Genomic DNA, 26,187 nt, shown 5'->3' on the forward strand with positions numbered 1-26,187 from the left:
CATCAATAGAATCCCAAGGCAATTAGAAACGTATCAGCTTAGTGCCCACACTCGCTCCCAAACATCCTCGGTTTGAGCAGCCGGAGCGGTCCAGCACTTCGAACATGGCAAGGATCCATGGAAAATGGTACGAGCCGGACATGCAATAGTGTGCTGTCTTGGAGCGCTTGAAGATGAGACAAAGAATCAACGTTCTACTCCAGAGATGCAGCTCAACACGCGAACCGAAGCGCCATGCTCTGCGCCCATCGCACACGCCTAGCTAATGCTACCATTTGGTGATCCACGCAGGTATTTATCTAGACTCGCGCAGTGCAACTTGGTAAAATATAGATATGCGTTTGTGTATGTTTCAACCAACGCAAAGAGAATTCCAATTAAAGAAAAAAAGGACAAGAAGCCGAATGCAAAAGTATACAACTACAACGACTACTACTGCTAAGTCATCTACGTCTTTGGGGCAAAGTTGACCTCGCCCGTCTCGCTCAGGATCCCGAGCCGGTCGTATATGTTCCGCGACCGCACGTGCGGATCGAGCAGCCAGTAATTCGCCGCCAGCCTCTCCGCGAGAGCCGCCCTCCTCGCGGCGTACTTTTCTTCATCTGCTTCTTCTTCTTGTTGCCTCGAAGCGGCGGCCTCGGTTTCCGTTTGGTGGTCCCCTTCCCCCTCCTCCTCCCCCTCTTCTCCCTTTTCCTTCCTTTCCTCCTTCTCTACCTCGGCCCTCTCCTTCTCCTCCTGGGCCACAGCAGGAGCAGGAGCAGTAGCAGCAGCAGCAGCAGCAGCAGCAGCAGCCCACTCGATCGTGGCCTTTTCGTACTCGGCAATGATGGCCTCGCGCTCGGCCGTGAGCTTCTGGATGCGCTCGAGGTCCTGCATCGCGTCGTTCTCGCCCGCGCGCGGCTCAACGTACGAGTACGTGTAGTCGTCGGCCCCTCCGTACTCGGCCATCAGGTTCGCGTGCGGGATGAACTGCTCGAGGTCGGCGGCCTTGCTGGTGAAGTGGATCTTTGAGGCGACGACGGGATCGAGCCAGCCTTTGACGATTCTCCAGATGCCTGTTGTTTTTTTCATTAATATTTATTTTAGTTTCAAGCTGTGAGCGGGGGGGGTGGTAGTATTGTATATAATGTAGAGAGAGAGAGAGGGCAACTGGCTGGAATGTGAGTGCGGTATGATTGATTTACAATAAAAGCATACCTTGGAATACCCAGGGGGCGTTGTGGATGAGGACGACACCGAGCGTCTCTGGATACCTCGCCTCGAACACCTGGATGAGGAACTTTACGGCGGGGAAGTCCATGTTGCGGAGCCCGAACCCGGTGAGGTCAAAGATGAGGCACGCCGTGTCAAAGGGGTCCTTGACGAGCATGCGGATGCTCTCGATGGTGTGGAGGATGTACAGCTCCATGGCCCGGCCCGTCTGCGTCTTGGGGCTGTGCAGCCGGGGCTTGACAATGTACACGGGCCGGCGGTTCTTGTCGAGCCCGCGGACAAAGCTCTTGCCCAGGCGGTACTGCAGCAGCAGGCCCTCCTCGTCGTCGGTGCGCTTCTCCTTGAGCCCCACGCCCTCGCCGCCCCTGACGACGACGGTGTCGACGTTCTGCAGCGCCCGCCACTCGACCATGGTGACGAGCATGACAATGGCCTTGTCGACGTCCCACTTGCGCGCGCGCAGGAAGCGCAGCACCATCGAGTCCGGGTTGTCGTTCTTGACGACGGCCCACAGCGCCCTGCGGATCGCCTCGGGCGGCTCGCTGGCCAGGTACCGCGTAAAGGCGTCCGACTGGCCATACTTGTTGTCGTTGGCGTCCTGGTGCTGGCTGTTGCCGGCGGCGCTGCGGATGCTCGCGGCCCCGGAGGCGTCGGCCGCCGCCTTGGTGCCGGTGATCTCGGTCAGCCGGACCCAGAACTTTTGCAGCTGGCGCTCCTGGAAGGGCGTCAGGTTGCCGACATAGCCCTCGGGGATCTCGGCATTTTCCATCTCGCTGGGGCCCTTGAGGCTTCTGCTCTCTTCGTTGGAAAGATTGATAATACACGCAGAGACTGCCTCGTCACAGGTGCTCGAGGGCTGTCTTAAGAGGAGTGTCCGTGATTATAAGGCGCTCGGACGGGGTGGCTGTCTGATCCACCCACTAAATGTCAGAGGTTGCCCGGGCACCTCTATCCAGTCACTAGCCCCAGGGGTTTCCTCCTGAGCGACCGCGGAGGACTTCGTCGATGAAAGAAAGGAGTCGTCTTGTACGCTACTGCTCGCTGGCACGGCGCCGGCCGCTTGCCTAGTGCAGAAGCTTGGGGACCAGTCTAGGGATTGCTTCCGTGGAGCTTTTGTCCCCTGATGGTCCAGAGGGGCGAGGGACGTGCGAGTCGGGAGATGCCGCCCAGATATATATATGTGCCTGTAAGAGGGGCAGAGAGAGGAGGAAGCGATCCTAGGACGACGGACGGACCGTTTGTGGAATCGTCGCGGTTCTCTGGCAGGGCTGCTGCTTTATGAGAGGCGCTGCTCGACCCCTCCCTGGCCGCGTTCTCCGCACCCTTGGCCATGTCCACCTCGACAAGGCTTGCGTGGGTGGTGCTGTATGTAGCTCACAGCCAGGCCATCACCAGCCTCGGAAGCACAGACCGTGCCTGGAATAGCCTCGTGCTGGGATCTGCTGCAGGTGACACACGGCGATCTACCTCGTGTGCGGGCCTGGGGCGTCAAGTCTACTGTAGGTTCACGCCAATGACAATGCGCATTGCCGGCGGCGTCATGATACTGTATGTGCCTGCCGCCGCCACACGCTTGCGGGGCCCCGCGCGGGTGTGCCCAGCCTCTGACAGGGGCTCGCCTCCGGAAACCTGGGGAAGTGGCCGATTCGTGGTCGCAAAGATGGAACATTCTGGGCTTAAGGTCCGTGGGCTATTGCCGCACAACGCTCGCCTAGGTCGTCCTCACTTACCACGGCTGATGAGGCCCCCTCATTGCTTGCTCATGGCAATTGAGTGATTGGGTATCGCCGCCATCTCTTCTAGTCACAAATGCAGTGCAGGGTTTTGATTGACATGTAAGCTACCTCGTCGACTTGGTAGATGACATATGCAGCTGTCTACGCCGGCGTGACTAGACAGATCCGAGCAGGGCATGATAGCTTCGCCCCCTTCGTGACGACAGAACTGGCGACCCGCTACATCTCGTCTGATTGGCACGAGCCATGTTGAGAGAACGGGGAGGAATCCCTAATACGGGCACGTGAATGATCCTGGCCATCTGCCGGGTCTCTACCATACGGGCATGCGCGCTATGCAACAGAACATCGCGGGGACGGTCGTCTTTCTTTCTCCCGGTGCTGGCTCTGTCGTCCTATCCGCACGAGGTCATGATCTAGGGCGACACTGTGCACAACGTATAGCTGGCCGCCAGAGGAGCGTAGACACACTGGCTAGACAGCAGCTTGGTCTGCCACATTCCAACTGTGCTTCGGATCCACGTGCTGTGGACATAGTGACCCTTTTGTCACAGAGAACTGCTAGAACGCCTCATTCTCGCGTGTCCAGATTAGGCACAATGGTTGGGTGGTTGTCCCAGAGCAGGACCAGTCTACAGAATGGGCTGGGAAGAGCTGCCAGTAGCCATCTCATTTCCCCACACCTTTAGTCGCAAGCTTGGCGTGGGGAACCTCGGCACTTGTGCATGCGATGAGCTCAGCCGAGTTCTGCAACCAGCAGCCCAGCGCAACAGAGTATTGCAAGATTTGTTGAACACAGACGGCAGTGCCTTGTAACCGTCCAGGCTGTGAGCGCGCATTAGCAAAGCACCTGCGTCTTGTCGTCAGCAGCCTCAGCCACAAGTCCTGGCAGTGGTCACAGTCTGCTCATGCAGCCATGGCGCCAGACGCACTCACACCAACTGATCCGCGGGTCCAGCACAAATTCATCCCGATCCCAGGCACAGACATCACCTATCACTGTCTGCTCGCGACACCATCCGGCGGCAGCAAGCCCCGGGCCACCATCCTCCTCATCCATGGCTTCCCCGACATCGCCCTGGGCTGGCGGTACCAGGTGCCCTACCTGCTCTCGCTCAACCTACGTGTCATAGTCCCAGACATGCTCGGGTACGGCCAGACCTCTGCCCCAATGGCAAGAGAAGTCTACACCTACAAGAACATGTGCACACACATGGCGCACATTGTCAAGACCATTGTCGACCGCCCCGGAGAGAAGGTCCTGCTGGGCGGCCATGACTGGGGCGGCTACACGGCCTGGCGGCTCGCCATGTGGTACCCGGAGCTGTTCCTGTCCGTGTTCAGCTTCGCCGTGCACTTCACCCCTCCGACGAGGCGGCTCGTCACTGTCGACGACCTGCTCAAGATACTGCCCAGCCTCGCGTACCAGAAGCAACTGATCGCGCCGGACCTCGAGGCCGCGCTGGGCAAGGACCCGCGCGAGATCAGGCAGTTCCTGAACGCGCTGTACAACGGCCAGCCGGGGCACCATGTCGCCCAGGTGAATCAGGGCATCGACATTCCCAATCTCGACAGCTATGGCGCCTCGCCGCTCATGAGCGAGGAGATGATGGACCACTTTGTCGGTGAGTATGCGCGGAATGGGCTGCGGGGGCCGTTCAACTGGTACCGCGTGCGGGATCTGAACCACGAGGACGAGCTCGTGTTCCTGCAGTCCTCGGAGAAGGGCCAATACACGTTCAAGATGCCCGCCATGCTGGTCATGGCGGACAAGGATCTCGCCTTCCCACCCGAGGTGGCGAACAGGCAGCAGCGGTTCTTTGAGAAGGGCTTGAAGCAGCACCTGATCGAGGACTGCTCTCACTGGATCATGATTGAGAGGCCCGAGGAGGCGAATCGGCTCATTGGGGAGTTTGTCGAGATGGTTCTTGGGGATAAGGCCAAGCTATAGATCTCGTGTCTCATGATGTATTGCGTTGGTAACGTACCCAACACTTCAGCGTGTCTACAAAATTTTGAAGCTTGGGAAAAAGCCCGCATCTGGAAAAAGACAGTGAAGACAGGCATATTGCCATGGGCTATGGAAAATGCAGCCTGCAGGTTCAGTGATTCACGAGTGCTGAATGCATGAAATTGGAAATCCAGGGTTGACGGGGGATGTCTTGCCATGCCAGGAATGCAGCACTGTCCCCCCATCAACCTGGTGGATATACCTTTGTTGTGAGAATTGTAATTCTCTTTGATCATCGTCTCTGGCGATATGAACGGCATGTCTTGCACAAAGTTCGATGTGATGATGAACCCTCAGTCGTGGTTTTCAAGGTGCCCCCCCCCCCTGCTTTACCTACGCCCAGGTTCATGGGCTTCGCAGGACCCCCCCTCGACTGACGGGGCGTGGCCACCCACTTTTGCAGGCCCACCACGATGTTGCTTCGTCCACCCAACCTGGGAGTACCGATAACAGACAGACATCTTCAGCGCCTGGACCACCGACAGAGAATGCCTTGTCGCTGGCGACCCATTCTTCATCTCAGAATTCCTGCCGTCCTCACATGCCACTTCTGCATATTTGCGACGAAGGGATCGAGGCGGATAGTGTGTTGAGCCTGGTGGTGCTAGGGGACGATCTACAAGACTTATTCAATCTCCCATCGTCATCTTACCATCGCAATTCCAAACCCCTGTATCTTCAGCTGGGACCCTAGACCTGCCGCCTGAACAGGCCCCCTGGGTGCCGAGCTCCGGCGCGGCCCTCCCACGCCGCTGAGCACCACGCCGCCTCACCCCATTCACTTTGCTACATCTTTTGTCCAGCCCGCTGCGTGCCGTCTTGCATGCGGCGCCAGACTCCACCGCTTCGACGCCGCCGCGCCGCCGCCCGTAGGTGAGCCCGCTCGCCCGATCATACGCAGCAGCTTCCCCTAGGAGGCTGCGAGGGCGGTGGCGATGCTCCCCGTCGACAATGTCGCTGTCGTCGCCGCCGCCAGCACCGGCAGCCACTCCACGACCATCCAGGCCGCCAGGCTCTGCAACCGCATCGTCATGTCCTTGCGCCGTCGCCCGCTCCGCCTGTGCGCCGTCGTCGCCTCCATCGCCGCCTTGGTCCTGATAATCGTCTTCGTACCCAAGAAGCATGAATCTCTCTGGGGCTTCGACTATGTCCGCAGCTCCTTCGACTGGGCTGCCCAGCACAAGGTCCATCCTGTAACCTCGCTCATCCCGTTACCGTCGAGCCCACCGCTGCCCTTGCCTGCGGTTCAATATGCATTCCCAGAAGCGGCGGATCCGGCCCGCGAGGCACTGCTTGCTGATCGCCGAGACAAGGTCAAGGCCGCCTTCATCAAGAGCTGGACCAACTACAAGAAGTACGCCTGGACGTGGGACGAGATTGAGCCTGTGTTGGGGCTGCCCAAGGATACGCTTGGTGGATGGGCAGCGACACTGGTGGACTCGCTTGACACGCTCTGGATCATGGGGCTGCATGATGAGTTCTACGATGCCGTCGCTGCCGCAGTCACGCTTGACTTTGGGTACACGCCCGCGGGATCTTGCAACTTCTTCGAGGTCACCATCCGCCATCTCGGCGGCTTGCTGGCTGCATACGACCTGAGCAAAGAGCGAGTCCTCCTTGAGAAAGCCACCGATCTCGGCGAGATGCTCTACGCGGCTTTTGACACGCCAACCCAGATGCCTCCGTTCCTGCTCAACTTTGGCGACGCAAAGTCTGGTTATCTGACGGCAGGCTCATATGATCCTGCGGCCGCCGTCACCTCATTCGGAGTCGAGTTCACCCGCCTGTCCCAACTCACCGGCGACAACAAGTACTACGACGCGCAAGCCAGGCTGGCTGTTCTTCTCGACGAATGGCAGAACCGCACCACAATCCCGGGGCTCTGGCCGCTGCATCTCAACCTGCAGAAGCTCGAGCTCGACGTCGACAGTCTCTACAGCATCGGTGCCATGGGCGACTCGCTGTACGAGTACTTCCCCAAGGTCCACGCCATGCTGGGCGGCGTCGAGCCCGTGTATGAGAAGATGTACCGCCAGTCGATGGACGCTGTGATCAAGCACCTCATGTTCCGGCCCATGACGCGTGACCAGCGCGACATCCTGCTGTGCGGTATCAACTACGTCGCCAAAGGAGACGCCATCCGCACTCCGTCGTTCGTCATGGAGCACCTTACGTGCTTCGCAGGCGGCATGTTCGCGCTGGGCAGCAAGCTGTTCGACATCCCCGAGCACATGGCGTACGCGGAAAAGCTGACCAAGGGATGCGTCTGGGCCTACGAGATCTCAAAGGTCGGCATCGCGCCAGAAAAGTTCTCGCTGATCCCGTGCGTGTCGCTCGAGCCGTGCGAGTGGGACGACAGCCGGTGGTACGAGGAGGGCAACGCCACGCTACCCGACGGGTTCAAGAGCGTGCAGGACCCGCGGTATCTGCTGCGGCCCGAGGCGATCGAGAGCGTGTTTGTCATGTACCGCGTCACGGGGGACGAGGCGTACCAGGAGATGGCCTGGCGGATGTTCGAGGCCATCGTTGCCGTGGCCGAGGCCGAATTTGGGTTCTCGACAGTCGAGGATGTGACCGTGGCGGACGTCAAGCTTGACGATGCGCAAGAGGTAAGTTCTCCTCTATTCTAATCCCTACCTTGAACACGGGCTCGTCTCGGACGGCGCGCCCTTGCTGTGTTCTTCTTCCGTGCGGCATAATTTGGCTGACAAGTGTATTCATCGGAACAGACGTTTTGGCTTTCAGAGACACTCAAGTACTTTTACCTGATATTCGCGCCGCCCGACATGATCAGTCTGGACGACTACATTTTGAATACCGAGGCGCACCCTTTGTTGCGACCCATCCCGGGATCATGATGACGGCATGAGCAGTGCGGATAATGGAGGCGATTGGCATCCGCTTGGGCTTTTTTTGTTTGGCTACTGTTTATAAAGCATGAACGGCATACTTTGCATAGGCCACCCAGGTGTCGGCGTTGTGCGGTTATGATTTTGTTTTTCCTTATTGGAGTATAGACGATGATACGAGACTAGAGAGAGAACAAGGCATAATATATACGAAATATTTGTCTTTGGGGGGGATAGTCAACCTCCATTCAACCCTGGGGTACTTGAGACAGGTCGCGGAATTCTGAAGTCGAGCTGGTCGTGTTTAGTTTCACAACCACACACGCGTCATCGGGGACAACCTTTCCTTCTACAGATAGAGCATGCATGTGTCGACGACGCCATTGGATGGCGATCAGATACACAACTGTGGTTGGTGTGGCAGCCCGAGACTTGTATGTCGTGGATCAACATATTAAAGCACGGTGCCGTTCACAGTCGTCGATCGTTGCTTCCTAGCTGCCCCTCCAGTTGCGTTCTGTTATTTACTCGTCCAGTGCAGGCATCTACGCTTAGGGTAGCGTATTAAACACGTCATCGGGCACGGATTGAAGGCCAAATTTGAAATTTTGGCATGCCCACCGCGGGAGTATTCTGGTGAGGTCGGCTCTTGCAACCATTGGGCACTAGAGCGATACTGGACTCGCGATCAGCGCTGCGGGGCCTGAGTCAAGGGAATGATCAAGGGATGGGGTTGCCGTATCCTTGTTGGGCGACAGCAGAATACGAGATTGAAAGTTGGGTCTGGCAGCTGTCAGCCCGGAGCGATCAGGGGAAGAAGCATGGCTTGAAGAGTTTGCAGCAGACTGATGTCTACCATATGACGTCTAAAGAGAGTAGGGCTGATAAGATGCGCAAAACCACTGTGCCCGCCCGAGGGAGGCGAGCGTTCATGCAGCTGCGGCATCCCGCATCCATCTTGCTTGATGCTACATGCTCCGCTGCAGGGACGCGGGTTGGCGCAACCCAAGTGGGTTGGAGCAGGTTGGTACCTTGCAGATTGTGGCGCCCCCTGTCCCTGCATTCGAGGCTCATTGGCCTGGCGGGCTGACAGGGCCCCAGACAGTGTTCATAGCAATGTGTAATTAACTGCTAGCCTACCTTTCCGGGGTTCAGTTCGTCTTCGTCTCAAGTCGACACTCCTACTTTGCACCTCGCAGGGGCCGGATCGGCACTCTCCCCTGCTTGTCAATTGTGGCCGTCCTCGCTTCATCTCCTTCGATTCTTCTTCCTCAGCCTTTCCTCGCTGCCACTCCTGTCACGGGGCACTGTTCTTCCTCGGCAGACGCAGCAGCAGGTGCACAATACGACGAGCTGGCTTCGTCGATACACCTGGGCCCCTGGCATTTCGACCACACCCGAACACCAGGAGTCGATCAACTACAAACACCGTCATAACCGACTCGATTCGCTCAACCACTCATTCTTCCGACGTCCGCCACGACCAACTGGACCTCAAGCTATCATCATAGCCCTTCGAGCACATCTCGAATCTTCCAAGCAGACCATAATCATCCACTCCACACAACTACACGACCAACACAATGCCTAAAGGCCACCACCGCTCCCGCTCGTCCATAGACCGGACTCTCGATCTGCTGGCAGATCTCGACGATGGCCAGCTCGAGCTGCTTCTCCAGGAGGCCAATTCCTCGGGAGACGCCCACGTTGCCGTTGCTCAGGCCATCACCCTCTTCGAGCGGCCCCTCTCGCCTCCGCTCTCGCCGCGGTCCTCCATGCTGGCCCGCGGCGGGCCCCAGGCTCCGCGCAAGTTCCTCACCTCGCTGTCGCCTCGCAAGGGCTCGCTGCGCCGGAGGACGAGCAACAGGACCTCCTCGGCTCCAGAGCCGCGGACTCCCAAGAGCCCGAAGCGGACGTCGTTCATATTGGCCAAGAATGCCAGCGCCAACATTGACGTCGTACTCGCCGCGGAGGAAGACCCCATTCCGACTACCACCACCACAGCTCCCAGTAGCATGGCCGACGCGGACAAAGCCGCCGACCAGCCTCCCCCCACGCCAAAATCCCCCAGAGCTACCGCACCACCAGTTTCATCACCAAAGACAACAAGCAGCAGCACCAAGACGAGCCGTGCATACAAGCGAATCAGCAGGCCGTTTCCGCTGCTCTCCCCGGGAAGCTTCGACGGCAGCAACAGCACGGCCGGCACACCGCAGATCCACGACCTCCTGGCGGCATATTTCCTCGAAGGCTCGACGGCCCCCGCCCTCTCCTCGTCCGGGTCCAGCACCGACGGCTCGTCCCCAATCACGCCTCGCTCGTTCTCGTCGCCCTTTGCAGCTTCCCCGTCTGTTATCAGCTGGGCCCAGGCAGAGGCCGAAGGGCCCGACTCGCCCTGGGAGGACGTGTTCGAGCCCTCGCCGAGCAGGAGGAGAGGTCCTGCGGCGGCGGCAGCGCCCTTCCCGACGAAGCCAAGCAAGGGCCAGAAGTCGTATGGCGACAATCTAGGCCTGGGTTTTGGCATGAGTCCAATGCGCGAGCCATCGAGGAATATCAGCGGCATCTTTGAGGTCCTCGGCCCTATCTGATTCATCCCCCCTTTTTTGCGCCTCCGGGACGAACCGTTTCGCGGGGTTTGGATTTCAGGCTTTGGTCGTGTGACCTAAGCAAAGATCATGGCGGCAAACACCCCAAGGTGCTCGGGGAAAGTATTGCTTGTGTGGGCAGATCTTGTATGATCTTTGTGTAGCCTTTTGCCGTCAAATTGTTTGTATATCCGTTTGTCCAGATTTTTGTTTAGCAGTAGGCACCTGTCGTTATCTGTCATTCTCTGAAGGGCACTTCTCAAAGTCCCTCTTCAAGTCGTCTATACCACCGCATCAATTTACGGAATCTCTTGTTCCTTTCCTTGTACCATTATTGTCTGTTGTGGAATTTGTCTTGGGCAAATATAAATTGACAGTTGTTCATGTTCAACAAGCCGCCGGATTCTCAGGCACAGCAGTACATTGGTCTTGGAAAAATGCCGACGTGAACCGGCAAACGAAAAGATCATGATGGATGCGTGGCTGTGTGTCGAAATTGCATGATTCTGGATGAAAGATAGATGCTGGTGTGTCTCTATGACGCTCTTGTTCTACACCTATAAATCTAGATGTTCATGAAGCGCAACGCTAGGAGGAAATATGCCCCAAGCTCCCCGCTGGCAGCACTGTCCAAAAAGCAATACCATCATCACCAAGCAACACGAACAAAAAGCGCTTGCAAGGACAAAAGTTCCAACGATGTGCGCACGCGGCGCGCACGTTTTTACAGCGCCACGACGCCAAACATGACGGCAATCCCCAGGCCTATCGCCGCCGCCGCCGCCGCCGCCGCGAGCATCCCTCCACTTCCGCCAACAACGGGCGCCGCCGCGGCATTGGGCGTACCTGTCGGAGTAGTGCTTGCTCCTCCGTTGCCCGCACCGGGCGGCGGCGACGATGTGGATGATGATGACGACGCGGGCCGGGGACTCGTCGTGCTGGCGGCGGGACAGTTCGCGCCGCTGGTGGTCGTCGTCGCGGCGCGGAGCTTGAGCTCGACCATGGCGGCTGGGTCTAGCGGGACGGCGGTGACGGTGACGGGGACGAAAAGTCCTCCTCCTACTTCTGCTGCTGCTGCTGCTGCTGCTGCTGCTGGCGTGGCTCCGTCAGGTATTATAGCTGTGGTTGATGATGGTGGTGGTGAGGAGCTGAGTGTTGTGGTTGAAGACCCCGTGGCTGGGGAGGCGGTCGCGCTGATGCCCGCTTCTGTCCAGGAGCATTCCACCACCACTGCCGTCGCCGCCGCCGCCGCCGGCCCCGCGGACTCAACGGCACCGGGGGGTGACACGGTCGAGCAGATCTCGTGCCGCGAGAAGTGCGCCCCGTCGTCTATCGAGTACTCCCAAACCCCCTGAGGCGACCGCATGGTCACATACGCGCCTGGGCCGGGGATCGGGCACCGACTACCAAACCGCTGCTGCTGCTGCTGCGATTCCTCCTCCCCGCCGGTCTCGCCGTCGAGTTCAGCGGCGCGCTGCTCATGATGATGTGAGTGGGCGAGGGCGTGGGCGTGCCGGCGGTGGTGCGGTATATGCTGCTGCTGGTCCTCGTCGTCGTTGTTGTTATCCGTGCCGCCGTCTTGCAGTATGCCGGGCGCCGTGTCACCCACGGCTGCTGAAAGTGCGGCGAACGGGTCGCACCGGATGAAGAACTCTGTCGCGTCGCTGTCCTGGCGGATGACGGAGCCGATGACACGGTTCTGGATTCGGAGCTGGGCGTTTGGGGGGCTGGGGAAGAAGACGCTCTGGACGTCGCCGACTGCGATCAGAGAGTCTGTGTTGGCGCCCGAAGCAGCAGCGGCGGTGACAGCAGTGGCAGTGTAAGCCATGATGACGGCTGCCAGGGCTGAGCCAGTGGTGGTGTTGGTGGCATGTGTTGTCCTACGCATCGTGATGTATGACGCTGGCGCCGAGCTCGCGGCGAGGTCCTGAGCTTGCTGGAGAAAGGGGTCCCGGAGAGTCCAATGTCTGAGTCCGTCGAAGTTTTGCTCCCAGGTTCATTCGTACTTCTCTCGCATCCAACGCTGCAATGAGTCAAGACAAACGTTTCTTCAGAATTGGGTCAAGTCTGGGTTGGTGTGCAGAACGTGGACGTGAGCTGAAGCTGAAACTCGTGGGATGGAAGCACCAGCAGCCTTGCGGGTCTCAGCCGCGCTTGTCAATGCGGAGCCCCGTACCTGGAACGTATCACCGCCGGGGGCCAGGCGGTTCCCCACAGACTCGCGCTAAATATAGCACCCAAAACTCGCCTAGCCTGCCCATCGAAAAGCAGACGAGATATCGCTGTCTTCTCTGGCCTTGTACAGACAGCATGCTTCAGATCCTTGAAGCCGAATCTGCGGTTTCCATCAACTTCCGTCGGTTGATCGCGTATCAAGTTTGCGGGACGACCTGCGCACCTTTGGCCCTCTACAATTCAGCACACTCTCATCTTAGTAACTCGTAACTCGATTCCGGATTAAGAACAATCCAAGCGCCGAGAGAGTCCGCAAAAATATTGCCTGTGATGTGGGCGCTAGTCAGGATATGTGACTGGCAAAAATATGAGGGATGAGACCTCTCTGAAAACCTCCATCTTAATGGGCAGGATACATTCGAGAGATTGCTACCCGACTACCGATATCCCCTTCACAAGAACAGGCGCCCCAGGCACATCCGCATCTTGACACAATAATATATATCCTAGGGAATGGAATGCCCCCGCTGCGGTGAATTTCCATGATATTGTCGTCTATGTTTCTACTCGTCCCGCGTTTTCTCTTTTGTACAGATCCGATCTCCACAGTGTAAGCTTGTTCCAATGTGTAGAGAAAGGCGTGCAGTGCCACGGCTTGACACTCGTGCTCGTTTTAGTCCTGCGAGATGGGAGCACCCAGACTTGGCCACGTGCCTCAGGTGGGATCACAACCAAGCCTGGGTATCCCGCCGGACTGCAGACATTGGTGTCCTATCTCGACCCTGCCCCATTGGCCGAGTGCACATTCCGGCTGGGCAATGTCGGGTTGCCAACGCGGGCCCCGATCCATTCTCAGTAATCATCCTCGTCATCCTCGTCCTCGTCGAACGCCATACCCTGCTTGAACACCACCCTCTCACAAAGCTGCAGCGTCTTGCGCATCGGAAGACCAATCACATTGTCCACGCTGCCCTCGACCCTCTCGACGAGGACCATGCCGCCAATCCCCTGCACAGCGTACCCGCCAGCCTTGTCCACGCCCTCGCGCGTCTTGACATATGACTCGATCACGTCGTCCGGCAGGCCGTCGCTCTCCCTCGCGAAGAAGACCTTTGTCTCCTCGACGTGCGTCTGGATCTCGTATCCAGGGTGGCTGGCGTCCTGCTTCGGCGCGACGGCGCACACGGCCGTCAGGCATCGGTGCACCCTCGTGTCGCGCAGATGCTGCAGCATGCGGATGTGCGCGGCCTCGCTGGGCGGCTTCTCGAGGATCCGGCCGTCCCGCGAGACAATGATCGTGTCGGCCGATATCACCAAGTCGGGCTCCTTGGCTGGGTTCTTGTTAGCGTCGGCGGTGGTGGTGGTGCTGTTGCTACTGGTATCTGGCTTGGCCCCGGACGCGACGGCTTCTTCGGCACGGTCGAGGGCGAGCTGGTACACGTCGAGAGCCTTCTGCTGGGCTGTGGCGGCCACGTACTCGAACGGCCCGAGCTCGACCTTGGAGAGGTTCTCGGGCTTCGTGCTGGGGAGGACCTCGATGTTCGCAAGGCCGAGCTGCGCAAACATGCCTCTGCGCCGTGGGGAGGCCGAGGCCAGAATGACCCGGTGTGTCTTCATGTATTTGAGGATCGGCAGCTCGAGGGGCTGTGGCGGGATGCTGCCACCGCGTCGCCGGCCCGGCGGAGGCGGGGGCGCGCCGCCCGGGGTACGAATGGGGAGGCTGCCGTGCTCGCGAGCCGAGGCATCGTATGAAGGGGGGGCATCTGCGGGCACGGGGGCCGTTGGGGCCGCGGTCTTTTCGTCAGCCATGTCGCTGGCGGCGGAGTTTTGTCGTGGAGGACGGCGTTGGAGCTGCCTGAGGTCGGGGGCTGTTTATTGTGAAGAAGCGTGGGTATTATGTATGCAACGCTCTACAGGGCGTCTATGGTGGATGGAGCCGAAAGCGGCTTGTTGATTGGGGACTTGGGGGCAATTTAACAGGCTCGAGTATAAGAGTATAAGGAGTAATGCGTTGAAGTGAGCTAAAGCTGTTGTTGCGGTCACAAAAGCTCCCAAAAATGGTGGAGGGGTTCTTTCTTTGAGCAGACCCGCTTGCTTGCGTCACAGGCCCCTGGTCGTGCCTTGCTTGCCAAAGATTGACACAGGAACTCCCCGAACCCCACGGTCAGCCACGAACATGTCTCACTTCGTTTTCAGTGAGCTCAACAATCAAACTGCTCCGACGTGCTCGACACCAGCTATGCTGCTTTCTCCAGACAGCCGTGCATGAACATCGCTCCTCGAGATTTGGCTCTCTTTTGATGGGCAGTAATGCTTCAGAGGCTCCCGCACATACCGCTGAGTATCCACGGGAATCGTACCTTAAGTCACTAGAGTTACGCCTGCGGTCGAACACCGTTAGCCATAGTCGCCAAGGGAAACGCAGGTCAGGGCACTTTGACTAACGTAAGCATGTGACGGGATGACTGATCAGACAACATTTGACAGGTCCGGCGTGCCCACACACTCTCTCTGCCACCCCAAGATTTCCCGACATGCCACAGTGGGGGCCCAAACCCCTGGGCGGATTCGACTGGGGTCCTGTCACATGCCCGCCCGCGCTCCAAAAGCCGCCCAGCGCCCACCCACCACCATCTCGTCTTGTCGCACAACCACAACGGCGGCTCCTCCCGTTTCATTCGTCGTCGATTGCGCCCGGCGCCGAAGTCTACAATAGTGCTATTCGGGGGAAGCGCCTCCTCCTCCTTCATCAGCGCCACTCATTGTGTGAACCCAGCAAGGGGAGTGAGTACTCCGGCCAGGAAACAATTACTCTCAGACTAGGCCGACGCTGCCGGGGCATGCACTGGACCACGGCTCCTTCATATCCGCATCTCACTCTTCTTCGCTACACCGAGCACGCCTGCCTGGATAGAGGTCATCGGCCATATATAGCGCCCGCCAATATGCAACACGGCCGGACAAGTACCATCAGGAGGATATTATAGAATCACACCATCTCAAGACAGCTTTCAGAAAACTTGTTATACACATTGCGCCTGGATACTAGAGCGGGAGAGAGAGAGAGAGAGGCAACATGGCCGAAGCAGCAGGCTCCAGCTCTCCCCAGAACGGCACCGACTCGGCTGCTGCGGACGACAAGCCGCGCTTGACCGAGGAGGAGAAGAAACAGAACCACATCGCCTCGGGTAAGACAAAAGACATCTCACAACCCACACACAAATTTTGACCAAGTCTTGGGCCTATACACATTCCATGCTCTGTCCCTATAACCCTCCTTGTCTCTAACCACTCTAGCGACACATCAACAGAGCAGAAACGCCGCGAGGCCATAAGGGCCGGGTTCGACCGCCTGTGCGACATCGTGCCCGGCCTCGAGGGCCAGGGCCGGTCCGAGGGCCTCGTGCTCAAGAAGACGGTCGACTACATGCGCGAGCAGATGGAGGTGCGCCGGCAGCTGATCCGCGACAAGGAGGCGCGCGGCGAGTATGTCCCCGACGAGATGCGCGAGCCCGTGCTGATCCTCGAGAGGATCGAGGCGAGGGAGGCGAGGGAGTCGGCGATGAGGACAGAGGAGGATGGGGATTCATGACAGTCGGTTTAAAAAGGAAAACTGCATTTTTTTGTGCCCAAATGGCACGCGGACACACTCTGCAGGAGTATGTGTGAAATCTGACGTTGAGCCCGGACTGGCCGGGCAATTTTCTCCTTTTATATGTTCTTTGTTTTGGAGGGGTATACAGTGTTGTTACATGTCTTCTTTCATCTATTGATAAGCGTCCGTCTTCGCCTTCAAGATATCCAAAAGCTCCTTTGGCGTCATTTCTTGGTGTAGCTGCTTCTTGTTGCCCGCTGTGCCCGCAACAACGACGTCTTCGCGTGAGTCTAGCCGTCCGAGATCCACCGTGATTGTGCCCTTGGGCACTTGCCTTGGACCGACGGTGACAACAACCCCGTACCCCTTGGACTTTGCCTCGCGCAGCTTGAGCTGCAGACTGCGGCTGCTGCTGTCAATGTCCACCGCGAAGAGCGTAGGGTTGGACAGCGGCGCGTCGGCACTGCCGCCCCGGCCAAGCAGTGTGTCTTTCGTGGCGTTTGCCAGGTCCACCACCGGCTCGCTGTCGTTGACGGTAAGAATCATGACCTGGCGCGGGTTCAGCCAGAACGGGTACTTTCCGTCATAGTGCTCGACGAGCAGCGCCATCAGCCGCTCCACGGACCCCAGAACGGCGCGGTGGATGAGGACAGGCCGTACAGGGCCATAGTCGGCAAGCTTTTCCGCATCGGTGGTGACCTCCCCTCGCCGCTCGAATTCGGGGGCAGGAGCTGTGTACTCTAGCTCGAAGCGCTTCGGCAGCTGGAAGTCGAGCTGGATCGTGGCAGTCTGGTGCTCCTTGCCATCCGAGTCACGCAGGACAATGTCAATCTTGGGGCCGTAGAACGCGCCGTCCCCTTCGTTGATGGTCCACTCCTGGCCAGACGCATCCAGAGCACGCTTCAGGGCGCCCTCGGCGCTCGCCCAGTCCTCCTCGCTGCCGATGAAGTGGTCCGCTGGCCGTGTCGACAGGGCCAGTCTATATGGTCCGAGTTTGAACGTGGAATAGACTACCCGCACAAACTCTAGCGTCTTTTTAATCTCTTCCTCGATCTGCACCGGCCGACAAAAGATGTGCCCGTCGTCCTGGTGAAACCGACGGACACGGGTCATGCCGCTAAGCGCGCCGGAGATTTCGTTACGGTGCAGCGGGGAGAAGTCTGCATATCGTATCGGGAGGTCGCGGTAGCTGCGCCGCTGCGAGGCAAAGATGAGGCAGTGGCCCGGACAATTCATGGGCTTGAGCCCATACTCCTCGTCCTCGGCGGTGGACCCGGCAGCAGCTGGGTCTGCCCGAGAAGGGGAGGTGCTGGTCACGGTGAACATGTCGTCGGCGTAGTTCTCGAGGTGGCCGGACTTTGCCCAGAGGGACTTTTTGTAGATGGTGGGCGTGATGACCTCCTCGAAGCCATAGCGGACGTACTGCTTGCGGAGGAAGTCGACGAGGCGGTTGAAGATGCGGGCGCCGTTGGGGAGGAGGATCGGGGAGCCTGGGCTGTAGACGGAGGTGGTGAAGAGCTCCTGTTGGATTCCGAGCTTGCGGTGGTCTGCTGGAGGCTTCGGTGCCGGTTCGGCGGTGCCGGTGGCGCGGGCATGCGACGAGCAAGGTCGACGCTGGAGGTGGACAAGCGCCCTGATCCCCGCGGGCTGGTGGTGTCGCAGGATGGCCAATTGGCGAGCGCTCTGGGCGTGCCGCGCACAGCGCAGAACGGACTGCCGCAGAACCATGCTGGACTGGGCCTGGGTCGAGTTGACGGGCACGAGAGAGGCCGGCGGAGGTTGGAGCTGTGGCCGTGAACAACGAGTTTAATTAGTGGGTGGGATGGTGAAGCTTCGACGAGTTTGGACAATCCCTGGAGCGGGCTCCACGTTGCTGCAGGGGTCTGAGCTGTCTCGTGGGTCCCATGACCTCAGCTTTGCCCCTCGACTCGACCCCCAAAGGGCGCTAACCAGCAGCTGCAGTGCTGCACAGACGACGACAGCATGGCAGGCAGCGTTTCCCCATGCACGCACGATGCACAATCACATTGTTGCCATACACATACATACACACTGCTGCCTCACAACCACTTTCCTCACGGCCATCAACAACGCGACACGGGTGACTCATCTCTGCCTCAGCCAGCACCCGTTGACCTCAATCCGAGCTGTTCATGCAGGGGTTCCCTTGGGCATTACCCCACAGCACCATTATATAATCGTTGCCCGGTCGCACACTTTGCCACCGCGCCTACACGTCCTTTCTTCCTCGAGTCGGCGCATAGCAGCTGCCACTCCAACCTTCGCAGCGGCCTTTACATAATTTAGCTCCGCTCACTCTCCAGCTCGAGGCACTTTGCTAGGACGGACTGACGCCCGGCGCGTCACAAGACTCGCACCCTGCGGCAAGTTCACGTCGATATGCCAGGAGCTTAATACAGATATTCTACACGCTCTTGCTACACTTTCTTGGACGATGGCTCCGCGGAGGCAGCCGATACAGGCGCCCGAGAGCTCCTGGCGGCTTGTCGAGGGCGGTGAGAATGACAGCTTCGACACCAGCATCGTCAACGACTTCGAGGACGATCCCCTCCACTCTGCTCCCCCGTCGCAATTGTCATCTTCGTCGCAAGGCTTGAGCTTCAAAGCGTCTCAGGACAGCTCCTTCTCCGACAGAGAAAACCAACTGCTCGCGCGGATGGACTTCCGGCCCTCACTTGCTTCCACCAGGCAGCCGTCCGAAGCGGACAGGGACCAGACTCCTGTACCAGAATTCTTCATGCCCAAAGTTGACACGGGCCGCTCCCGCCAGACAAGTGGTCGCTCATCGAGAACAGTCACGAGAGCCTCGGCAGCTTCTCCTGGAGCAGACAGATATCCGTATCAGCGACGAGGGTACAGCCAGAGAGATCGTGATGAGAGTCCAGATGGGCAATACTACCGCGCTCGAGAGGGCAAACGTGGCAACGGTCACTACGGCCCGCGACCGACCACGCTCGCGGATCGTTTCAGCTCATCAGTACCGAACTTCGTCTTTGACGTTGCGGCGTGGCTGCTCTCTGTGATCGGCATGGCATTCAGCATGGCCAAGTTCCCCATCGCGATCGCCTTGTTCATCTGGATCACGGTCGGACTGAGCATGTCCACCATCAACACCGTCAAAGATGGCATCTCGGCCTCGCCAATCTGCAAGATCCCCTTCATCACGCCTTCCTTCTGCAATGTCGGCCCGTCCGTCTCGAGCAACAGCTCGAGCGTCGAGTTCGACGGCCTCATGGCCGTGCAGGCGGACTTTGAGAAAGTCCTCGAGGCGTCTGCTGAGGGCGTGTCTCTCCCCATGGAGATGAAGCGTTCCGAGACTTCAGTCCGCGACCTCCGCACGATGGTCAAGTACAGCGACATATCCGCACGCGCGGAGCTCGTGTATGAGTTTGATGGGTACATAGAGACCATCTCGACGCTGTCGCGCGACCTTCAGACCTTCAACACCCACGTCGGCAGCGCTGTCGATAGCATCATCAGCATCAACCGCTGGACGTCGCGGTACATTGACTCGCTCGCGACCACGCGCGCCGACGCCGAGACGGGCAGCGCAGTCGCCCGCTGGACAGGCTGGCTGTTCTCGCCCTTCCAGCCGGTCGTGTTCGACGAGCGCATCCTGCTGGACAAGTACATTGAGCACACGGGCCTGGTGTCTGACAAGATTGCCTCGCTCATCCTCGAAGCACAAGCCAACCTGCGCCTCCTCGCCCAGGCCGAGAACAATCTCCAGATCATCAAGGAGCACGTCGTGCGCAGCGAGCAGGACGTGTCCCAGGAGAAGGACTCGGTCCTCTGGACAATCTGGACCCTCGTGGGCGCCAACAGGCCCCAGCTGAACCGTCTCAACAGCCAGCTCGACCTCCTCAAGCAGGTGGAGCGCCAGCGCACGTTGGCGGTAGCCCAGCTCGTCACCCTCGTGCACGACCTCGGCGACATCCAGAGCAAGCTGAGCGATCTGCGCGATAGGGTCGCCGCGCCAGAAGTCGTCTCGGGCGCCGACGGTCCAGGCATTATCGGTGGGAGCGCCGCGAGGATCCCGCTCAGCGTGCACATTGAGACGATCAACGCGGGCGTCGAGAGGCTGGAGGGCGCGCGCAGCAGGATCCGCGCAGAAGAGAATGAGCGGCTGCAGCGCGCGCTCGCGCGGGCAAGGGACGAGGACCACCTGATTGAGGGATAAAAAACTTTGCAGACATTTTGCTTTGTCTGGTCCCCTTGTTTTTCCAGGTCGGATTCTCAAGAAGGAAGAAGACCTCGTTCCAAAGTCTACATTTTTGTAGCTTTTTTTTTCCTCTCACCAAATGGTAATCACTGTTTACACGTTTGGAAATGGGAATGGGATGAACAGCAAGCGGATTTTTTCTTTTGGTGGAGAGACATCAAGGACATATGACACAATATAGTGACCATGTATTGAGATTGGGAACACATTTTGCTTGCTTCTTTTTTGTTTCCCTCGTTGCCGTTGAGCAGTATCACATAGAGTTCGGGATAATCATAGTTGGCGAGTTTCACACAAATTCACATCGCTCCTCTGCAGCTCATGAGCCAAAGATCCCCAGCTTGTTTAGGCCAGAGATTGGCTATGTCTCCGTAGGACGAATAATGAGACCAGCATCCCTATTTCAGTATGTCCGACCGGCGGGACACGCACCGCATGGAAAGGATCAAACGTCATGCATGTATTATAGTCACTATCGTACCCCTGGGACTAGTGGTGCCGCAGACTCCAAGCCCAATGCTGTTTATATGATGGAGAAATCGTGTGCGCGCCCGGAGCGACGCGAGTTACAAAAAGATAAAACAAAAGGGGGGTATCCGTATCCAAGGGAACATGTCCGTGTCTATTCGATGCCAAAAGTGTAGTGACGTTGCAAAATGATGTAAAGATGTTACTTTTCAGTCGTGCATCGGGGGCTGAAGCATATGTTTGGCTCTGCACATGTCTCGCAATGTCGATCTCCTCGCCGGATCTGTGCAGGGCTTCACCAAAAGAACGAATGACAACAGCCCGATCGTTATCCAGAAAAGGTGGAAAGAACCGCACATTTCCTAGCAACTCAAGCACTCGAGTGGACTGGCGAGACGGTTTTCTCAGTGTGCGCGCTGCGGCCACCAGCAAACTTGCCGTCCATGCCTAGCTTGCGCTCCGTTACCCAGTTGCGGAACTTGATGAGAGCCCAGACGAGGACGAAGATGACGATGATGGCGACGGCGATGCCAAAGACGTAGGCGGCGACAAAGGCGTGCTGCTTGGTAGGGTCGAGGAAGGGGTAGACGTAGAAGCCCTTGGTGGCGGCAGTCAGATAAGCGAGACCGAGGTAAAGAGCGAGGATGAGGATGAGCCACAGCAGATGGATCCAGGGCGGAGGTGCCGTGCGCGTGAAGATGAGCTCGAAGAGCAAGAAGGCCGAGTTAAGCGCATGCTGGCTGACGTTGCCCCAGAGCCCGTATGTGCTGGTGAAGCCAGTCTGGCCATACAAGGGGGGATAAAGGATACCCCAGAAGACCACAGTGACGAGGACTGGGTATGTGACGACTGTCGTGTAATAGAGCGAGTGGAGGGCTTTCAGGATGCGAGGCCAGCGATCGAGAAGGGCCGAGTTTGTGCGCGCGTAGCTGAGGGTGTGAGCGGCGGCGAAGAGGAAGTAGAAGGCGAGGCCCCAATAGGTGAGGACAGTGAAGAATGAGAACGACTTGGCCGACTCGGTGCAGCCGCCTAGTTCGGGGTGCGCGCACTGATAGCCAATGTTGAAGAAGAGGACCGTGATGGCGTAGAGGCCCTGCGAGATGGTGTCAGCCGTGCATGCTGCCGAGGCTTACGATATGTACGCTACTTACGATGAGGAGACGGATGCCTCCGAGGACATAGGGCGGGAGGATCCAGGAAGTCTCGAAGCGATGGGAAGGGTCCCAGACGCCTGTGCTGAGGGCAAATGGGTGCGCCATGGCTACTGTTGCTGACGTGGACTCTGCTGCGCAGCAGCCAAAGTTTCCCTAGTCGTCGTTATCGTCGTCGTGGCCGTGGCGGTCGTCAAGACTGGCCTGTTGAAAGGGGCAGCCACAAGCTGGGTGATGGCGGACCAGCTGGAAGTGGCTGAGGGGATGTCGTGATGTCGAGTGTTGTATACGTAGGCAGAGAGGCGGAGGCTGTCCCAGGGCTGAGGAAGGAGGAGGAGGAGAATGAGATGGGCGACGGGATCATGTGAGCCAAGACCGCGGGCGCCTTTTGCAAAGAGCCGAGTGCATGGGGGGCCTTGGGATGCGCGGCCAGGGAAAGGGCGATCGGGGTCATTTGACGAAAGAGGCAGCAAGTGCTGGACCTGTCCAAGGCACTAACGCAAAGGGGTCTCGGGGGGTGGCCCCAAGCAGCCTAGCCGCGGGCCCAGCAGATTCTAGCGGCTGCAGACAAATCACTGGCGCCAACGTGCTGGTTTCATCACAACTGCCACTGCAATGGGATTGTTCCATGCGTGGTTCCATGCGTGCGAGCGTGCGACGAGGCGCGGGCTAGCGGGAGCCTCTTTGCGGATGCCAAGCGCGGGCCCAGGGACGACTGCCACGGCAGTTGAAAGAAGGCCGGGCTAGTTGCACGACTAATAAGCAACCAAGCAGCAAGCACCTCGCCCGCCGCACTTCAGCCCTGACGCATTGCAACATGGGCCCCCAAGGCATCTGTGATGTGATGTGGTGTGATGGGACAGGACCGAGGCCACGCTCGGCCCTCTTGCAGGGCTGTAGCCATCTCGGGCCGGGACGGGATGGGATGCACAACACAATGGCGGCCGCACGGTCACGATAAGCCGCCGCCCGGTGTCTCACAGGATCCATCCCACCGGGTCTCTCCCAGAGAGGCTCGCGGGCGTCGTGCAGAGCTGAGATGGATGACCAGAGATCAGAGATCAGAGCTTGGCGTGAGATGTTGTGCAGCACGCGACACACCCACCACCCCTGGAGGGCTAACCAATCTCGTCCATGCCCACCGCTCCCTCCTCCCCAGCCAGTCTCCCCCACAACGTCCGGTGTAGATAGTGCCAGCCCACCCAAGATGATGATAGTGTTCGCCTATCTGCACCACCATCTCCTCCCCTTCTGCCTGAGTCGGGGAGCTGCTGCTTTTGCCCTTTGTGACAATCGCAGCGTCACAACCAGAATGTCTCTTTCCAACCCCCCCCCGGGCCTGTCTCAGTGGGCCCTCATCCCTCGCCCAATGCACCCTCGATGAAACAACCCTGCCTCTTCACATGCACAAAACCACCCCTGCTATACTGGGCCTGCCTGCTGGGTCCGAAAATATGCACCTTTGCGGAGCAGCACCGCGCGCTGCCTTCCCTCTCTGCCCGCCAACAAGATAAAGACATCGCTATATCACCATGGGTGCATCCACGCACCCCCAGCCCTTGTGATTGGTGTAATTATCACTGGCGCACTGTTTGCCCTTTCATGATGGGATGACCGGGCCTGATTACAACCTGGCAATCCATCGCTGCACAGTGGGCACGGGCACACGTATCGCCGGCCAGCGGCTGAGCCAAAGTCCAAGCAAACGCATCTGCAAAGAGAACCAGGGGGGCAACCCAGAAAAAGAAAAGTCAAAAATACACAAGCCAGGGATTTTCATGCATCGATCCCAGGCCCTGGCGGGATTACGTCGATATCCCTTGTTTTTGCGTGCGCGTTGCTTCAGGCTCAGGGTTGGAGCCTGCCACAAAGACTTGCCTCAAGGTACCTGAGTAATGTAATCCATCACCAATATTCCGCAGCTCTGTGCTGGCTTCCACCACCGTGCTTCCTGGCTTGCTCGATGAATGGACAAAGGGAACACCTTTCCGAGATGGAGAAGCATCTCATATGGCCATGGCTCATGGCCGCGTCTGCATCTTGAGGCTCGAGGCAGAAGGGCGAAGCACGCTGGCCAGACTCCGAACGGCGCATGTCTGACAAGATTGGGATATTTGTCCACATCCTGCAGGAGTCTCGGACGGTTCAATGATGGAGGTGACTCGTCGCAGCGCACCGAATCTGAACTCAACCTGGCAAATGTATTGATACGTTGAAGGACCTTGGGGGCCTAATCAACTGTTGCTGGGGCCTTCTTTTGTCCCCAAGCATGACTAGACTGTTGTCATGTTGCCGCCACATGCACCCTTTCCAATCGGGAGACTTCCGTTGCTTTTCATCTCATCCAGGTCCATCACTTGCTGCGTGCCACGTTCTTGTCTGTCTCATGATCCTCGACTTTTCTTATGGCCGTGTACCTCGCCATCGTACGCTGTGCTTCGTTTCCAAGATGCTCCTGCTGCTTTCATGCTTGGAACAATCCCAAACGTGTGCGACCCCCTCGTGATGCTGCTGTTCTTTCTCTCCGCCCCCGTTCCCGGTTGAGCTGTTCAAGATCTCGAGGCCACGCTCCCTTCAGCGACGTCGCGACGCCTGAATATGGGCGAGTAGGTGGTTTCCACGTCCATCTCCTTGAGCGATTAGACGGCAGTGGGCCAGCATGGGGACCTTTGTGGCAACCTCGCCTCCTCTACCGAACAGCAACCTTGGCAAGCTCTACATCGAGTACTTCTTTGTTTTCGTGGCATAATCCGAGTCCTCTTCACCTTGCCAAGATGATGAAACCTCGTGCTGAGCGCAAGATGCATTGACAATTTACCTCCGTAACGCGGGGCCAAGAGAAAGCATGAGACTTGGCAGTCTCGTGGGAATTTTCTTTGCCCTGTCAGCAAGCTCATCTTGAGCTGGGCTTCAATAGTTGGAGGTCGGGTTTGATCATGCTACGACAGACAAAGTCTCGGAAGTTCCAGAAAAGGTTGAATGGAACCCCATTTCCCCTGCCCGGGGTCTGGTCAAGTATTCATTGGGACGCTGCAAAGCATCACTCCAACTCGGGAGGAGTGATCCCAGGTATTTCCTTTCCCTACTATGTATACTTCATTTAAATCGAACTGCGCGTGCCCCTATTCATCGAGTCGAGTTTGCTTGGAAGTTTCAATGTCGTACGTAGATAGCCAGTACGGGCGGCACAAGTCCCATCCGTGCTAAGCTAACTCTCAGGCTTTGCCGCGACATGGTTTGAAGGCCATTGCCAATGTCAGTATGTTTTTTTCCCAACCCATGATGCGGCATAAGCCAACAGATATAAAGCCTTCACGCGCCCTCGTGAATAATAAAAGCAGCTGCCGAGCGTCTTTTGACCGCAGCTCGAGTAGTACGGCGATCTGCACCACGATCCTGGTCTTTGGACCTGGAAGATATCTTGAAATGAAGTATCAGGATTAACAAAAGATATTACTAGCATAAAGTAGAAGGTTCAGTGACCCTTTTTTCCTTTTTTTTTCCTCCTGGCTTTGCTCTTTCTTTTCCAAGCATAATATATCTCTCGCTTCTTTTTCATCGGCTACCCGAGTATTCCTGGCGACCTTACACCTTCGGACGGGTTAGTGAGATGCCCCAAAACCCGGAGCACTGTAGTTCAGTCGCTCAGCTCACGCAAGACCTGCATCTCGTTATAGGGTAGCAAGCGTCTTCGTAAATATATATATTCTCCCCGAAGGCGACGCTGACAATCTGGTCCGAGGTCCATGGTCCTGGGAATCGACGTCCCGGGCTGTAAATCACCACATACGCCTTACTGCCTCTGCTCAAGTGGAGAGAGAGAAAGCCAATAGAAGGACAAAACTCGAGAGGCGAGGCCCGGTGGTTTGATGTCATCATCCCATCGCACCTTCCTTCCTTACCTGCTCCATGCTCAGCCTTGAAGCCCGAGCCCATGCTTAGAGATGACTATGTCTCCAAGCCTGAGAGAATACCTACACTAGGCATACGGCATCGGCCAATACTCCAGCCCAAGCCCCGTTGGTCACGATCGTCCTCGTCATCGATGCTGCCCAGGTCCTCCTTTATTCGAGTCGCCTAGCACTCTTTTCACCGTGCACGGCACCTAGGGCGGCGGCGACGCAGCCTTCTGTCATACAGCTATCTCCTAAGCGACTCGAAC

The 26,187-nt window shown here is 58.0% G+C and overlaps 11 protein-coding genes across 11 annotated transcripts; 6 read left to right on the forward strand and 5 right to left on the reverse strand.

The window, feature by feature from the left end:
* Positions 1–364: 364 nt before the first annotated feature.
* B0I36DRAFT_138236 (CRAL-TRIO domain-containing protein) lies at positions 365–2,141 on the reverse strand. Its single transcript, XM_046148326.1, has 2 exons — positions 1,198–2,141; positions 365–1,055 (listed from the first exon to the last, which is right to left on the reverse strand). Exons 1-2 carry the CDS (start codon positions 1,979–1,981, stop codon positions 448–450), a joined length of 1,392 nt encoding a protein of 463 aa, XP_046010205.1. The 5' UTR covers positions 1,982–2,141; the 3' UTR covers positions 365–447.
* Positions 2,142–3,708: 1,567 nt separating this feature from the next.
* Positions 3,709–5,063, forward strand: B0I36DRAFT_327036 (Alpha/Beta hydrolase protein). The gene has a single exon (XM_046154420.1). It carries the CDS (start codon positions 3,865–3,867, stop codon positions 4,897–4,899), a length of 1,035 nt encoding a protein of 344 aa, XP_046010206.1. The 5' UTR covers positions 3,709–3,864; the 3' UTR covers positions 4,900–5,063.
* A 927-nt stretch (positions 5,064–5,990) lies between these two features.
* B0I36DRAFT_246682 (glycoside hydrolase) lies at positions 5,991–7,817 on the forward strand (the record flags this gene model as incomplete). Its single annotated transcript, XM_046150244.1, has 2 exons — positions 5,991–7,568; positions 7,689–7,817. The coding sequence occupies 2 exons, from the start codon at positions 5,991–5,993 to the stop codon at positions 7,815–7,817; spliced, it is 1,707 nt and encodes a 568-aa protein (XP_046010207.1).
* A 1,126-nt stretch (positions 7,818–8,943) lies between these two features.
* B0I36DRAFT_327039 (uncharacterized protein) lies at positions 8,944–10,784 on the forward strand. Its single transcript, XM_046154421.1, has one exon. The coding sequence runs from the start codon at positions 9,392–9,394 to the stop codon at positions 10,394–10,396; it is 1,005 nt and encodes a 334-aa protein (XP_046010208.1). The 5' UTR covers positions 8,944–9,391; the 3' UTR covers positions 10,397–10,784.
* Positions 10,785–10,863: 79 nt separating this feature from the next.
* On the reverse strand, positions 10,864–12,483 carry B0I36DRAFT_385426 (uncharacterized protein). The gene has a single exon (XM_046161066.1). The coding sequence runs from the start codon at positions 12,279–12,281 to the stop codon at positions 11,118–11,120; it is 1,164 nt and encodes a 387-aa protein (XP_046010209.1). The 5' UTR covers positions 12,282–12,483; the 3' UTR covers positions 10,864–11,117.
* Positions 12,484–13,420: 937 nt separating this feature from the next.
* On the reverse strand, positions 13,421–14,377 carry B0I36DRAFT_364617 (inosine triphosphate pyrophosphatase-like protein; the record flags this gene model as incomplete). The annotated part of the gene is made up of 1 exon (XM_046158993.1): positions 13,421–14,377. One exon carries the CDS (start codon positions 14,375–14,377, stop codon positions 13,421–13,423), a length of 957 nt encoding a protein of 318 aa, XP_046010210.1.
* Positions 14,378–15,052: 675 nt separating this feature from the next.
* B0I36DRAFT_138264 (uncharacterized protein) lies at positions 15,053–15,711 on the forward strand. The gene has a single exon (XM_046148327.1). It carries the CDS (start codon positions 15,103–15,105, stop codon positions 15,553–15,555), a length of 453 nt encoding a protein of 150 aa, XP_046010211.1. The 5' UTR covers positions 15,053–15,102; the 3' UTR covers positions 15,556–15,711.
* Positions 15,645–16,160, forward strand: B0I36DRAFT_350947 (uncharacterized protein; the record flags this gene model as incomplete). The annotated part of the gene is made up of 2 exons (XM_046156964.1): positions 15,645–15,756; positions 15,880–16,160. The coding sequence occupies 2 exons, from the start codon at positions 15,645–15,647 to the stop codon at positions 16,158–16,160; spliced, it is 393 nt and encodes a 130-aa protein (XP_046010212.1).
* Positions 16,161–16,334: 174 nt separating this feature from the next.
* Positions 16,335–19,219, reverse strand: B0I36DRAFT_375308 (uncharacterized protein; the record flags this gene model as incomplete). The annotated part of the gene is made up of 2 exons (XM_046160357.1): positions 16,335–17,810; positions 19,166–19,219. The coding sequence occupies 2 exons, from the start codon at positions 19,217–19,219 to the stop codon at positions 16,335–16,337; spliced, it is 1,530 nt and encodes a 509-aa protein (XP_046010213.1).
* A 1,250-nt stretch (positions 19,220–20,469) lies between these two features.
* Positions 20,470–21,294, forward strand: B0I36DRAFT_138296 (uncharacterized protein). Its single transcript, XM_046148328.1, has one exon. The coding sequence runs from the start codon at positions 20,574–20,576 to the stop codon at positions 21,048–21,050; it is 477 nt and encodes a 158-aa protein (XP_046010214.1). The 5' UTR covers positions 20,470–20,573; the 3' UTR covers positions 21,051–21,294.
* On the reverse strand, positions 21,245–22,133 carry B0I36DRAFT_350950 (uncharacterized protein; the record flags this gene model as incomplete). The annotated part of the gene is made up of 2 exons (XM_046156965.1): positions 21,245–21,967; positions 22,026–22,133. 2 exons carry the CDS (start codon positions 22,131–22,133, stop codon positions 21,245–21,247), a joined length of 831 nt encoding a protein of 276 aa, XP_046010215.1.
* Between the last annotated feature and the right edge of the window lie 4,054 nt (positions 22,134–26,187).

This window comes from Microdochium trichocladiopsis (assembly GCF_020744255.1).
Source record: "Microdochium trichocladiopsis strain MPI-CAGE-CH-0230 chromosome Unknown B0I36scaffold_7, whole genome shotgun sequence".
In the NCBI taxonomy this organism is placed as follows: domain Eukaryota; kingdom Fungi; phylum Ascomycota; class Sordariomycetes; order Xylariales; family Microdochiaceae; genus Microdochium; species Microdochium trichocladiopsis.